The following is a 15,795-nucleotide window of genomic DNA, read 5'->3' on the forward strand; positions in this document are numbered from 1 at the left end:
GGGGTCAGAAGTGGTCTAAGTCTGTCGAAGGAGCTACCAGTACACTGGCCAAAATGGGAAATAATTCCACAATGCTTATTACTAAACATTTGAGGTTCCAAAAAATGTATACAAAACATCGAAATAATATCAATTATTATAATTATATTATGATTATTCTTCTAAATTTAATTAAAGTAAATTTAATGCATTTGATATTTATATTCTTGTCACAATTACTTAATATCCTTCAAAGTGATATGGTTATGCATGCATGACCTTGAGCTTACATCATAGCATACTGATCTTTGAAGATTTTAAAGCGAGTGAGTAGTAACTGCCTAATTATAAGGAATGGTTGGTAAAAAATCTAATAAAATTGTAAAATTCATTTCAATGACTTTGAAAACATTCTTGTATTGATCGATTCTTGTACAAGATAGATTATTGTACAAATCCTTTGTTCTAAGTGCAACTGCATTTGAGCTTTGCTCTATCGCAGAACCAGATACAACAGATACAAAATCAAGGTCGCACAAGCTTCCGTTTCTTTCAAAGCGACTTTTTCGGTTTTTACAACCCCATGCTTGAATTTGCAGTTTTGCAATTTACTCGAATTACTCCATGTTATGTAATGCAGTTTTAATTGATCGCCTTCCTCGCTCAGGGAGATTCCGATTCCAGCCTTATTGTTGTTTGCGGCAAATTGTGAAATTGCGTAAACTCTTTTTTTGTGAACCTGACCATTCAGCACGTACACAAGAGATAGACGAAAACAGAGGGAGACGGAGAGAGAGAGAGAGAGGGAGAGAGAGAGTGAGCTGTGCCGGCAAACGACCTTGACACATATTCGCCGCCGAAGTCAACGACCAACGAAGTTGGTTAGGAAAACTCGTTACTGTTGTTGGCCCGGCACTTTTGGCCAGGTGAGTCACGTGGAGAAAGAGTGGAGAAATGCTGGGCGGCAGCGAGAGAGTAAAACAGTCAGCAAGCTGATGGCTTTTGGCCATGAACTTGAATTCGATGGGCTCATTGGTTGAACGAATTGAAACAGATATATTAATCAAGGTCTTGTCAGTTGAGAAAAGGCAAACACATTCATCTGTCAACTATTTCTTAAGGCTACACAAATGTTTCCTGAACATTCTACGATTTGAAGATACATAAAATTAAGTTTTATGCAGTGTGTTGTACAAACCTGTAGGTTATTTTTACACAACCGATTACGTAGCTCAAGCTCTTAAGTCTAAACAAATCTCGTTTAAAGTAAATTCTAAACAAAATTACACCATTATCGCAATAAACATAAAAACATCAATAAAAATTTGTTTTAAAGATTATTACTTTCGATATAACTTGTGGGTTGGACCGGAACGTGTTTTAAAAACGTGACAGATGAGCAGGCTACCAAAATTGAGTAAAAATATTTATGTTTGAACATAAGGTGATTAACGGTTGTAAATGTAATTACAGTTAAGCGGCAATATTTAGATATAACCATTAAACTTTAAAGCCTTGTAAAAATGATGGCATCTTATGGGGGCGTGGTAGATTCGGTTTTTATATAAACAATGTTGGCCAAACAAGCCGTACTTAAAAATGCAATTTAAATTTGCATTTCTTCATAGCAATAATTCAAATTTCATCAGCTTGGCAATAAAGTGTCGCATTTGCGCTGAAAATCTGATAAGTTTTTTGGAAACTCCACCATGGATGGTTTAAAAAACCTGAATTAAACTCATCTTTATATTTCGTGATTGGTCCGTTGACGATGGTCAGTTTTGTTTTCTTTGCCAATGACGGAGCAAATTTTCCAGGCCAGCAACTTGATCTCCCAAAGTCGAAGAGCAAAACACTGCAAATCCCAATCACTGGCCGGCTTAAACGGTTCGGTGGTTAGTATTCAGTTGCAAATTGCTGTTAATTTCCAGCAAAAATATTTACACCGCCAGACAATGGCGGCAAAATGGGCAAAGTAAGTGGATCAAAGTTGGCCAAGAACCTTGGTAATGCGAAACGAAACGGCCGAAATGCAAATTAAAAATAATATTTTCCCTGCCTCTCGGCGAGGTCTGGCTGTGATCCCAGAAGGGGGCCCATAATCTTAGCCAAAGTCTGAGAGCGCTTGACAAATGCCATAAGAGCCTTGGCAGCGACTTACCAACCAAACAGCTCTTGGCCAGTTAAGCCGCCGATGACTTTAATTACAGTTATTCGCACCAACGGCGTCTGGCTTGACATTTGCATGGATAACTTGAATGCATCCATCCCAAGTGCAAAAGTCAAGATTTCCCGGGTGGGAGTTGGAAATGCTGCCGAGGTGTGGGTTTAATACCTATTAATTGGAAAAAAATATGCTAAATTTGCCGTTGGCTAACAGAAAAGTAATCAAACCTTTTGCAAGCCATTCAAGAATCTATTTAGTATACTTGCATACGAAATTAGTGTCATAAATCAGCTTTGCTAAGCTTTACATTTTTATTGAAAATTAAGCGCAATTATATAATGTCAGAGCAATAAAAAAGTTTTTGCAAAACCTAATCGGAAGGAATAAATTATTAACGGGCTATAATTCATTTGAGATTACACATACGCAACGTTGGCACGAGGCTGCATAAAATATTTCTAATACGCAACGTTGTTCTTTTCTAAGACTGCTGATCGCTGCTGCTTAGCATATATTACATCGATTACTTTGAGGTGACAAGTTTAATAAATAATGTTTATCGACAATTTATATTTTTTTCAACATTTTCATACCCAATTACCACTTTTAAGCCAATATCCCATCCCAACTAACCTCATAACTAATAGCCACATTTCGCTGATTTTATTTTTTATGACAACTCTCATTATTAATAGGTGTTAACAGAGCTTGCAAAAATCCAAAAAAAAAAAAAAATGGTGGTAGAAGAGGGGGTGTTGTACCAATGTCGCATTGCTTATCGGTCGTTGAACTTAGCTGGTATTAGCATTTATTGTTGGCAAAACCGAAATTTTTGGCAAATCCATTGGCTACGCTCAACATGAGCGTAACTTAATAAGTAAGTTATTAATAAACATAAACTGTCAGGCTGGCCAGCAACTCAGCGACGTGCAGCTGTCAAAATTTGTAGACTTTATAATCGGTATGGCGATCGGTGAAGTGGGGGAATCAACTCGTGCCTCGTTCAATTTTTCGGTAGCTCAATCAAATTATGAAGAAAAAAAAACCGACGGTCAGCAGTAGTAGCAGCAGCAGCAACAAGAAGGCCCAACAAGCTTGCAAATTATTTACAATTTATATATGCATACAATCTACAAGCTGGCGACTACTAAATATCTCTGCTCAATACGAGCCAAGAAACCTTCAACTGCGGTTTGGCTAACAAGCTGATTTTGGCCAGATTTCACTGTACTGCCCTTGCCACTGTTTGCTAAACGTTCTCTAAGGTTGCTGGGAAAGTCTATGGAATGCCGATCGCAGGTCGGGGACCCAAGTCAAGGCCCATCCGATTTACATTCACCAAGGGCTTGGAAAATGCAAATGAAAGCAGTCCAATAATTTGTTGCAATCAAGCACGATCGATTATCATTATCTTTGTTTTAATTTACAATAGCAATAACCATCATCTAAAGCTATTTGAGCCAACATTAGTGTAATTGTTTTATCACTATGTATACAATTATTGCATTTAACTATTACTCGTGTGTTAACTATAACAATAACTAATTGCACTCAAACTGGTCGAATTCTCTGATCAGTTGAAAAGTTACAATATCCACTGGCTTAGTAACAAGTCAGTATGCAGATTGGTGACAAAGTCTAGTTAAGAATTAGCATACTAAATATGATGAGAAGTGTTATAGGTATACTTTCTAAAAGAACAGCTGCTCAGACTTAGGGGATTATTTAATTAATTAGGTTCTTATAAATTATAAGTATAATAAATAATACAATCAATCTGAGTACTGACTTTATACTAAGCGGATTTGTGTCAGTAATAAAAAGTAAGTACTAAGATTGATTGTATTTTTTATTATATATTTCTATTAATATTAATTATTAATATTTAATATATATTTTATACAATAAATATAATTAGCTTTCTGATATTAGATTACTTTATTAAAGAGCTGGTGTTTGGTTATTACATATTTCTATAAGTAGTCCTGACCAAGGCATGTTAGACCATATTTATAAGTAACCTTTAAAAGAACCAGCAGTTTCGTAGGCCAACAAGTTTTTTTTATTAGAACAACCTCCCTTTAATATAATTACGTTTGATAAACATATTTTTGGCAGGCAGCTGCAAAGCAAACGTTCCCATTACTGGTAATATAATTGAAAAATTTGTTTTTATTATCTCGAGACGTGTTACATTTTAAAGCGTTAAATGGCAAACATATTTTTTGAGCATTTACTTCGCTGTTGTTATTAATTTTGCATTTGCCGCCTGGCTTCCTGCTCTTTGTTCGGGGTTACGTCCGTCCGGCTAATGGCCAATTTCAATTCTTTATAGACCATTAGGAGAGCACCCAGGCAGTGGTAACAAGTATAACAACTCATTTAATGGGCATTACTCATCTGCGTATACTTGATATGGCCACGCTCCGCGACCTTGGTAAGCGGAGGCGGTGTGGCAGTGCCAGGTGGTTTAAAAAAAAAAAATAAATAAAGGCAAAAGAAAAAGAATAACCATAACCAAACCAGATCCGGAGGGCTGGACACGCATCGCGGAACTGAAGCAGTCGGAAACTGGCCTTTGTCTTTGATTTATTACGAAATCTTCGCGCTAATTGCCCTCGAAAAAATGTAATCCACTTCCCATTTCCAGACTTCCTAGTTTCAATTAGACATCAATTGTGCAGCCAAGCGGCCGATCCATTAGTTGGTCACAGGGTCAGCGATTCTATTCCCACGCCAACGCTTTTCGACTCTCTTAACCCACTATTTTGCATTCATTAATGGGACACAGTCTCCGGTTCGTTTCAGCTGGGTGTTATCTAATGAATGCGAAATCCCCTGGCGGCCGACATGCCGGATCATTTGGCTTATATAAATAAACATTAGAGCCAAGTTCAAGACGATAATTGTGTCTAAAATGAAAAAAAATAAAATAAAAAAGGCGCGAGCCAGTTCGTGAGCACATCTGGACTGGGTTTCCATCAGTCACCCACCATCGAGTTCTTAATTCTCGACCTGTCAGCCAGATCTGGTCAATCAATTGGCTTAGAGAACGTTGCGATCTCCATTTGGCTGGCGGTAATTTAGCTGACTTGGCCAAAAGGGTTAAGTGCGATGGCAAAATGGCAAATCATGGTAATTATGAACGGGCCGTGCCACTTGCGAAATTAGTCGACTTGGCTAACGCTACGTGCATTAATTGTTCGGTCACATAAATCGGGCCAAGAGGGCGGGTATCGAGGGGGCGTACCAGCAGTTCAGCAGGTGGCAATGTAGCTGCAGCTGCTGCCCGATGAGTTCAAAGCTACACTGGCCTACCAAAATCATTAGCTTTAACATGCGATATGCTATCCCATTGCAAACCTGGCAGTCCAGTGTCTAATGCCTCAGTTGCAATTCGAGTTTCAAATATGTGTCATTTGCGGGCGCAACAATTTTTCTCATCTCCATATACAAATGTAGAAAACTTTTTGCCGGATTTTTACAACTGCTGAGTTATGAATGCAAATGCTAATGCAGCGGCTGGCCATAAATCCCCCGGCGAATATATATATATATATACATATATATATTGATATATCTATATATATCCATCTGACTATCGATGTAGTGCATCGGCAACAGATGTGAAATACTAAAAAAAAAAGGCGCAAGAGAATCTACAAATTAGACACGATTTTTTTCAGCTGGCGAACACGATTCGACGAGTCTCACATATGCAAGGCAAACGGAATGACAACTCTTAGATAGAATATTGTATATACAGATACCCATCTGTATGCATATCAGAGCGGTCGAGATGAGGCTGCATTTAATTAAGCAGCCGCCGTAGGTGATAATCAGCAGTTTACCCTTTCTGCTAATTGGACTTAAATTGCAGCCCACAGAGTCATACCTGATCCTCGGTGGCCTTGTCTAGGGCTCAGAGCACAGCTGTGCACACAATCTGGTCGAGATTTATGGCCATATGCCGTAGTCACCGCCGAGCTGTCTCTCGCTCTCAAACGGAACAGCTGGCAGCGTTTATCGCCACTCAGAACTGTGTGACACGCCTCCCCTTGCAATCGTTGGTCCCCGAAATCACCCAATACCCAAGCCAAATTGCATATCAATCATTCGGATGCAATTGACCCTGGCTGTTGATCAGCTGGCAATTTTCCAACTCGGAATGCATTCGATTCCATTTGATTTCACTCTATGTTAGAGTTTTTCGGCCAATGATTCAGCACATCTGGCGCCAGCGAAAATTTATGCAAAATATATGTATGTCTATACATATATACATATCGAATATTTCAAATATGTTGACTGGCTTTGATTTCGATATGGAATTCTCAGGCAAATTCTTTGGAAACTGCGAAATGCGCAAACCGCAAATAAAATTTGCAAAAAACAGCAATCAATTTAAGTTAGAAAACGCAACTGGCGCCAGTTTTTTGTTTACAAATTAATACACTGCTAATTGGGAATTGGGAATAATTCCGTTTATATTTTAATTGCTATTTAATTCGATTTTTGTTCACAATTAATTAAATTTCATTTATACATTAATGGAGTATTTTCGTTTTCTTTGTATAATTGCTAACCAGATAGAATTATAAAATTAAACGTTATTTATAGCTGTATTAAATAGTCTGTCGATTTTATGGCAACTTAATCGGTAATCTTAACACTATTTTATAGTGTATTAACCAACTTACCTTTGCTTAACTATATATTTTCTTCCTTGTCTTGCTTTATTTAAATTTTCGTCTTATTGCTGTGGTTGACTTTTGAGCCAAGCGTGACTTTTGTTGACTTTTATTGTATAAAATTGGTCAATGAACGCGTTTATTTATGAAAATGATTTCGGGTCTGGTTTTTTATTGTCACTCTTTGTTAGATCAACTCCAGCTACTAAGATGTGCGTTTCGTTATTTTTTGCCTAATGCACTCTGGTGTTTATTGAGTTAAAATTCCCGTAAGTTTTACTTGTATCCTAGATTTATTTGCAATTGCTTGTTAGATTTCTTAAAAACACACACGAGCGAGAAGTCGAACCAAAAGGTTGAAATTGTTTTTAAAACTTCGAATTTTTTTTTTTGTTTTTACGGAGACTGAAAAATGTGGGACTCCCGATGCCGGACAACGCCAACTGACAACTGTCAACCCAAAACAAACATTTATCGCTCGACAAAAGCCTCGACCGCCGAGCAGACGGTACATCAATTTTTCATTTAATTTAAATTTAAATTCAACTTAGGCTACTCAGTTGTTGTGTTCAATTGTCGGGACAGGCGCAACGAATGCTCTTTGCCTTGCATTCCATTCGCGGTGACGTGGCTGCGATCTTTTGGGCGGCTCATTATCTCTGGGGCAGCTGCCAGGTCACGTAATGCACGAAAATAAGTTCTGCCCGGGACTAAAATCAATTTTACGTGCCAAAACTCATCGATGCCGATGGCTTACACTCGCCTCCAGATGGGCGGACCGAGGGCGAGTGGGCGTGGCCCCGGCGACAATTAAAGTTCATTTAGGCATTGCCTTAGCATTTGTATGCCGACGAGTTGGGTTGCTGGAAATTTTTCTGCCGTGGCATGAGAAAGGTCGAAAAGTTCGTTGCCTAAGTCTTTTGATTTTCGTCAGGTGCTTTTCACATTACCGGAAGCGCTCGTTAGCTGATGAGTAACTGCGGCAGTCGGATGTTACCAGTGAAGTGCTACTGCGGATCGTGACCACAGGGGGTATATTAATATGATTGACTGGTGAATTATTTAAGGTGCATTTTCAAACATTTATTATGATTTGCTTAACTCGAAAATGCTCGGTGCGACAAAAATAAACATTTTGACAAATGAGATTTGGATTTTAACAGGCCCGAGGATCGTAAAATAAATTGAGGTAGGCTTAGGTATGAACTTAAAACTTGAACCTTCATCGTAACAGAAAATGGTTCTTCTGATGAAATAGACCAATTTTAAGTAAGAATTATTCTTTTGATAAAGAAAACATAATTATTGGACGGCATACAAAATAACAGATTTTCATTGCATTTCAGTGATGATTAAGTTATTCTTGGCCAGTTTTTTGGCTTTAGTAAAAATAACCCAAGTTCTTCAGACAAGTCATGTTTTTTTCTTAAGATTTTAAATGACTAAGTTTTGTTGGGTGAGTCACGGACCGCATTCAAATCCGAAACTTATTCAATCAGCATCAATCAACTTCTGTTCTAATTTGCCACTTGAAAGGAGCTGATCAGAGATTATTGATAATTCGCCACTCCATTAATTATTGGGAAAACGAGTAAAACAAATTAACTGCAAAGATTACGCTGCAAAATGGTCATAGAATTATATAAACCAATTCGTGTGTGAATACTTTGGCCTAGGTGATTACGTGCTCAGCATTTGAAATCGGAGTCAAAAACTGGAAACACCAAGTCAGCCAATGATCATTCATAAATTTTGTTTTAACGATAGCGGAGCAATAACAAAAGGAAATACAAATAATATAATTAATTGAATTTTATGCGAAATCTAACAGCAAACTGCTGCCAAAATGGAAGCAGAAACGGTAGCAATAAACATAGACAGATGGTATTTCATTTCATACCGAAAATCATTGATAAGCTAAATATATATTTCTGAGGCACGATAAGACAGTTAAATATTCAGTTCATTACTGCAAAACTTCCTGTAATGCTGACATTGAGGCACTATTTAAAAATCTGGGTAATTGTGTCTGTCGCTGTCGTCGCCATTATGCTTGAAAATTATTGTTCACTTGAAATGGGTTTTCGGGGGTTCTAGAAAACGAAAACAAAACTGACCGAAGGTTTTCCGCGGCTCATTTCACATTCTAAACTGTCAGCGTTGTCATTGCGTTTATGAAGTTATGAAGTGCTCTTCTAAAAAGTCAGTAAACCCGACCTGGAAAATGATGTGAAGCGCTTTTTGAAATCAACGCATTGATTGATAACTTTTTGTTCACCAGCAATGCGGAACCGGAGCTAACGGAGCCAAGTCCATGGCGATTTTCGCCTGGAGGAGCAACGTGGCGCCCGAAATCCCAGTCCCTGTTTAATTCATCGATTGCTGACAGGCCAACAAATGATGGCTAACTCAAAGTTCGCACAAATCAAACAACTATCAATCATTCGAGCACACGAACAAATTCGGGTATTTTGTCACAAAAACAAAGCAATTTACTAATTAATGGTTTCTGTCGTCGAGTGGCAGAGTTCACGTAAGTAAAACGCTCGGCAATGGGAGGTGGAGCCCCAGGTGAGCACGGGGCTTGACCCGGAAATGACCAACAGTTACGCCCAAGAACCGAGAAGCTTCTTCCAAATGTTTCGAAGCATAGTTGGAAATGCCAGTTGAAAAGAAGACTCATACATGTTATTAAGCTATTTAGAATGCCCTGAGGAGATTATTAAAACCCTTATGTATCCTACCTGAGAAGGTAATTATTTTAAATATATAGCTTGTCATACCTAAAAATACTATAAATGTTATGTCAAATCACTTATTGCAATCAGTTTATATGTAGAAAAGTTCAAAAATAAATGAAAGCATTTATTGCACATGGGTAAAATTTGTAGAATATTTTCACTCTACTTTGACTTATGATTAATCTAATCAATATTATGTAAGTTAAAAGCACACTTTGGATAAGTAATCGCATTGTTCCTAACACTCAAAGCAAATACAAACTAAATTTAACTTTTAATGGTCTTAATTTCATAGACCCCTTATCCGTAGTCAAATGTCTTTCATCACATCTAGCCGCAAATCTACACTCATGCCCAAAGTTTAAACATCTTATTGAATATTATTTCATGCTTTGTGTATTTCTGCGTATTTATTTGTTCTTGGATTGGTTTTGTTTTTTTCATTGTTCATTAATCGCTGCAAAGTGATGCTGGCAGAAATTTGTTCTTTGTTGTTAATGATATTGTCGGTGGAGGCTGGTACCAAAAAAAAAAAACACATATGGCTAGCTGCGGATATATATAGCATGTCATGGCAGCATCAGGTGTATTATTGATTCCTTCGCTGGTGTTTTGTATGGCATAATAAACATCATTGAATATCATTAAATAGCATTACAGGGGAATTCGATCGGCATTTTGGGTTTCCGCCTTTTTCGAAGAGGTCACTGGAGCGGATGAATGGAGTACATGGATAATGAGTTTAATGGATGATGTTACCAGGAATTCGACGGGGAATTTTAAATTTTCGCCATCGAAACTCTTTTGCGGTCGCTTGAAAATCACTGACAGATTAATTTGATTAGTATTTTCATTGGCATTTATTTTTAGTTCACTGTTGTTTGCACCGCTCTGCTCATTAGAGATTATTTTTAGAACTGCGAGCATTAAGTACGCTGAAAATAAGTCTCGATTCGAAGTGAAGATTTGCCATTTATAAAATGTAAAGACATAATGGCAACCAATTAGCCGGCATTTGCCTGCCCACTTCCGCTTGTGGCCCAAGTCCGTAATGCCGCCGAAACGGATCCATCTGGCTAGAACTTCGCCTGTTTGGGTCAAGTACTCGGCCTCAAAGTGCTGAAATTCTTTTAATTAAATTTATTGCTCACATGGCGGCGCATTAAAAGTCATTGGCAGGCGTGATGTGATTAATCGAGCTGCGAGATTCGGTTGACAAAATTGATGACTTCTGAACGCGATTTAATCGCTCGCTTTCGAGTACGTGGGTGGTCCCCACCAATATATCATTCTACTTTCGATTCTGAGTGGATTCGAACGGGGGGATTGACTGCCCGGGCAGAAGCATTGGCCACGGCATTAAAGAAACAACTTACAACAGTTAGTTGGTCAATGGGTTATTATGATAATGAACTCAATTGCCGCTGCTCAGAGCTTTGTTGTAATTTGAATGGCCTTGGGACATGGGCTAGAAGATTTCACAGCCAAAAGAGAGAATAGATGGCGCACACAAAGACCGCGGAACGCGATTATTACGATGATTATCATTATCGCGGTGGCCGAAGAAGAAGCACACAGCTGGCCGGAGGTCAACGCGGTTGAGAAAATCAAGTTTACAAAAGCAGGCAATTACACAGCCACACAGAAAAATATTTCGGTTCTTCTAAAGATATAAGTGGTTTTTATTTGGGGTGCTTATCATTGAATTCAGAGGATTTTCAAAGTTTTGGCTTCAAGAATTCAAGGTAACCAAGGAAACAATTAAATTCCTTTAAAAAAATGTTTCTTTTCTTCAAATTAAACTGTTTTTCTGTTGTATTCATCATTTTGTATTTTGCACTTAAGATTAAAGACATGTAAATCACATGCCACATATATCATTCCAAACTAGAACAATTGCTTATAGTTTTCTCAGTGCATCAACCAAGCTAAAGCGGCGTCAGGTTGGTTTTTCAGCAGTAGCAGTGGCCAGCAGTGATAAGAATCGCGTTGGCTAATTAAAAGCGACCACGAGGCGTATGAGTAATCGGCAATCAGCCAGCCAGCCAGCCAGCCAGAGTGTGCCCAAAGTGATTTATGTGAACTCACTGCTGAATTGAACTTCAGGCGAGCTCTTCAGGCGAGTTCAAGTACGCATGGCCAACAATTTGTATTTGGCCGAAGGCGAAACGCACAAGAAGCCAATTGCCCAAAAGCACTTGCCATTCCACGAAAATGTCCAACCGACCGAAGCAGCTATACCCAGTCTATTAATATACATATATTTTTCAGTCCTCTGGCACTTCAAATGGATATCGCTTTATAGATTGATAAAAGATATTTTAGGATTTCAAAGGCGAGTTTTTGCATAGTTGGTAAACAGAATTGTGCAAAATAGGCAATGCCATTGCCGATCTACCCGTAATGATAGGGCATCATTTGGCTACTGTACTTGTTCATTGATTGCGCTTCGGGCAGAAATCAATCGGCAAGGCAAACAGTAACAAAAGGCATTAGAGCTGACCTTCCTTGGAATCGAAATTTTATGTGCGCGAACTTGAGACATTGGAAGTAATTACTGTCAAGCGGAATCAGCAACGGAATTGAAATTCGCGACAAAGTGCCTCGAAAAAGTTTAACGACTCGCGACTCAGTTTCTGGCCACAATTAGGCTTAACGAGTGGAGCAATGGGTCGGCACCTGGATCTTTTTTGCAGAGATAAGGCGGTTCGTAATTGTCGCAGAGATAGCCCGAGGGGTTCTATCTATTCAAGATTTGGTTAATTCAAATCAGCAGGGGCAATTGTAGTGAAACTTTAAATGTGGATATTTAAATTTCAAGTTGTTGAAATTATTTAGTTTTTCTTTTTAAGAGAAATCTTCGGAAAATCAAGGGTAAATTTGTAACTATACTTCTGTTGGTTTTTTGTAGCTTGGTGGTCTGAAAATATAAGGTAATGGTAAAATGACATATTATTGTTCTATGTAGTTGTTTAAGTTTAAATCCATATAGTTAGACAAGTTATTTATTTGAACAAGAATTCGGTCATCAGAATTGGTTAACTACGAAAATCTTATAAAATAATACGTCTTAAATACGTATTTTTCTTCAATGTCTTAACTACATTTAAATTCTTTCTTACCGTTAAAAAACGTAGCTTGGCAACGCTGGTCTTTAAAAAAAACAATACCAAAATCTTGTGTTTTAGTATATCAGTGGTAGGTTTAAGCTCTAATCGAAACTTGTATTTCGAATTATCTTGTATGTAAACTGTGTAAAAATATAAAATATTAAGTGTAAACGGGGTATAAAAAAGAAATACTAGGTAACATTAATATCGATAGAATTAATTGTATAGTCTTAAGAACAAACCAAAGTGTGATCGAGATGGAGTAGTTTGAATCGAGAGCTTGAAAGAGAAACAACGTGAATAAAAAAACTTTTAAAGGGTGTTGTTACATGTAATAAGTGCAACTTAAAAAAAACTTGTAAAAGCTAATTCTCCACAACATAGTGCCTACCAATGTGACCCGTTTTCTGTCAAGTAGATATCCACATTTATCAAAGGCGTTGTTTGAAATACCAGGGAGAAAAGCGTTGGCCACACTGTACGACAAATTTGTTGTTTTCATTCAACTAAATCCCTTCGAACACAACGACAAAAGTTAAAATTCTATCAAAATTTCAAGAGGATTTCAATTGAAGCCGATCTGGTTTGCCAAGCACAATGCCTGCGGTTGAGGAGACACAAATAACAAAGTACCTATCGAAGGTAAGACCCGTCTATGAGTCATCACAATACGCCCATTCTTCGAAATTTTGCTCTTCTGAATTTTTCCTTTCTTTTGCACGCTACGAAATTAACGATATGATGGATTTCATTTCAGTATAAGTACGTGGCTGCCACCAAGAAGGACGTTGTGGACGTAGTCACATCGTTCCGCAGCTTGACCTACGACCTGCAGAGGTTCGGTAAGCATCAGCTGATAAAAGCATCCCACCTGGCAAAGCGCTTATTTATGTAAGTGTATCTATTATTTATACATTATTCTCTGCTTTTAGTGTTCAACGATGGCAGTTCCAAGGAATTGTTCACCATACAGGGCACTATTCCCGTCGTCTACAAAAGTAATTCATTTTATTATAAAAGCCCATTGATAGCACGAGATAATGACATGTATATTTCCCTTTCTACCAGATAACACTTACTACATTCCTATTTGTATTTGGTTGATGGACACTCATCCCCAGAATGCACCCATGTGTTTTGTCAAACCCACTCCCACCATGCAGATAAAGGTATCGATGTATGTGGATCATAATGGCAAGGTATATCTGCCTTACTTGCACGACTGGCAGCCGCACTCCTCCGACCTTCTCTCCCTCATCCAGGTGATGATCGTTACCTTCGGAGATCATCCGCCGGTGTACTCAAAGCCTAAGGAACAAATCGCAGCCCCATATCCCACGAACTGTAAGTGTGAAGTTTCAAAGTTCTCAATTTCACTAGCATCCCAGAATTTCTTGATTACTTTACGATTTGTTTGAAACTTTCTACGAACTTCACATTGCTTAATATACAAGTTACATGATACATTTCTCCAGCTTATATGCCTCAGCCTGGTGCACCTGGTGGCAGCAACTCGTTTCTGCCTTATCCCACAGCTGGCGGAGCTGGTGGTAGCAACTTTCCACCGTATCCCACGGGATCTAATGTCGGACCGTACCCCCCGACACCCGCTGGTCCAGCTGGCGGATCCGGATATCCGGCCTACCCGAATTTCATACAACCAACCGCCGGTGGGTACCCACCAGCTGCGGGATATGTAAGTTTTAGATTATTATCCAAAAATCGACTTCTTAATGTTTAAAGCTTATTCTTTTCAGAATCCCTCAAATCCCAGTTCCACGGGAACTATTACCGAGGAGCACATCAAAGCATCAATCATTAGCGCTATCGACGACAAGCTGCGCCGCCGAGTTCAGGAGAAAGTTAATCAGTATCAGGCCGAGATCGAAACTCTCAATCGCACCAAGCAGGAGTTGCTCGAGGGCAGTGCCAAGATCGATGCCATTATAGAGCGCCTCGAGCGCGAACATATTGATATGCAAAAGAACATAAGTATATTAAAGGACAAGGAGCAGGAGCTGGAAAAAGCTCTTGAAGATCTTGAGAGCGCCGAGGCCATTAACCCCGACGAGGCGGTGACCACCACAGCGCCACTTTACCGACAGTAAGTTGAATGTCTGCGTGCGCATTCCAAGATTCATGCTAGATAATTAATGGTTTATCCACCCGCAGGTTACTCAATGCCTATGCCGACGAAGCGGCCACCGAGGATGCCATATATTACTTGGGCGAGGGTCTCCGCGGAGGTGTCATCGATCTGGAGACCTTTCTTAAGCACGTGCGACAGCTATCCCGCAAACAATTCATCCTACGGGCCACCATGCAGAAGTGCAGACAAAAGGCCGGTCTAGCGGGCTAGAAGAGCCATGATTTCAACAGTTGCCGTGATTTCTTATTCGACGGGGTAGTGCGAGCACGTGCAGACGATTTATATGTTACCATCAAAAATATTCGATAAGTTTTAAGCGCAAATTGAATCTTAAAAATTGAAATTATAATAACAATAATCCTAAATAAAACAAAGGCCTCATGTATGTTAACGCCCACGATCAGATCTTCAGTTTATTTCTATGCGGAATGGTGTCTTATCTCATACGTAAATACCGACGGTTAGAAGCAGGAAAACAATGCCGAATCCCAGGAAAATGGAGGCGCACAGGCTAATCAGCAGTTCCTTTATCAAGGTGCTTTCCTTAGAGCTCTTTCGAGACACCACAAAGATGAAGAACCAGGCGGTGAAGAAGGTTCCGATGACCAAAAGCACGGTGGCGAGGTGGGGAAAAACGGCCGGGTTCACGGGCGATACGTAGCGCTGCATTACGTCCATACTAGAAATAAGATGATCCGGTTAAGCTATTAGTTTAACACACTTGCGGCACTCTTACATTGAATTTTAGCTTTAATTACTTCTTGTTATTTTTCGACGCGAATTGTACGTGGCCCGGCAGCTAGGGTTGCTCCTCTTGTTATCGTTATCGGAGGCACCCACAATTGACTGCCAGTTTACACGTATCGAAACGAGAAGTATCATAAATTTTTTTTTTTTGTAAATTTTTTTTTGGTTTTTTTTGGTTTTTTTGGTTTTTTTTTTGGTTTTTTGTAAATTT

General features: G+C 38.9%; 2 protein-coding genes across 3 annotated transcripts; one reads left to right on the forward strand and one right to left on the reverse strand.

Annotated features, from left to right (window-relative positions):
- Positions 1–12,947: 12,947 nt before the first annotated feature.
- On the forward strand, positions 12,948–15,239 carry TSG101 (Tumor susceptibility gene 101). Its single transcript, NM_079396.4, has 7 exons — positions 12,948–13,330; positions 13,446–13,530; positions 13,621–13,686; positions 13,757–14,032; positions 14,164–14,384; positions 14,446–14,792; positions 14,861–15,239. The coding sequence occupies exons 1-7, from the start codon at positions 13,286–13,288 to the stop codon at positions 15,045–15,047; spliced, it is 1,227 nt and encodes a 408-aa protein (NP_524120.1). The 5' UTR covers positions 12,948–13,285; the 3' UTR covers positions 15,048–15,239.
- kud (kuduk) lies at positions 15,222–15,645 on the reverse strand. 2 transcript variants are annotated; one of them, NM_001259878.1, is made up of 2 exons: positions 15,596–15,645; positions 15,222–15,516 (listed from the first exon to the last, which is right to left on the reverse strand). In NM_001259878.1, the coding sequence occupies exon 2, from the start codon at positions 15,513–15,515 to the stop codon at positions 15,279–15,281; it is 237 nt and encodes a 78-aa protein (NP_001246807.1). In that variant the 5' UTR covers position 15,516; positions 15,596–15,645; the 3' UTR covers positions 15,222–15,278. The 2 variants fall into 2 exon arrangements, with proteins under 2 accessions (NP_001246807.1, NP_648925.1); NM_140668.3 differs by having other exon boundaries at positions 15,574–15,645.
- Between the last annotated feature and the right edge of the window lie 150 nt (positions 15,646–15,795).

This window comes from Drosophila melanogaster, chromosome 3L (genome assembly GCF_000001215.4).
Source record: "Drosophila melanogaster chromosome 3L".
Lineage (NCBI taxonomy): Eukaryota > Metazoa > Arthropoda > Insecta > Diptera > Drosophilidae > Drosophila > Drosophila melanogaster.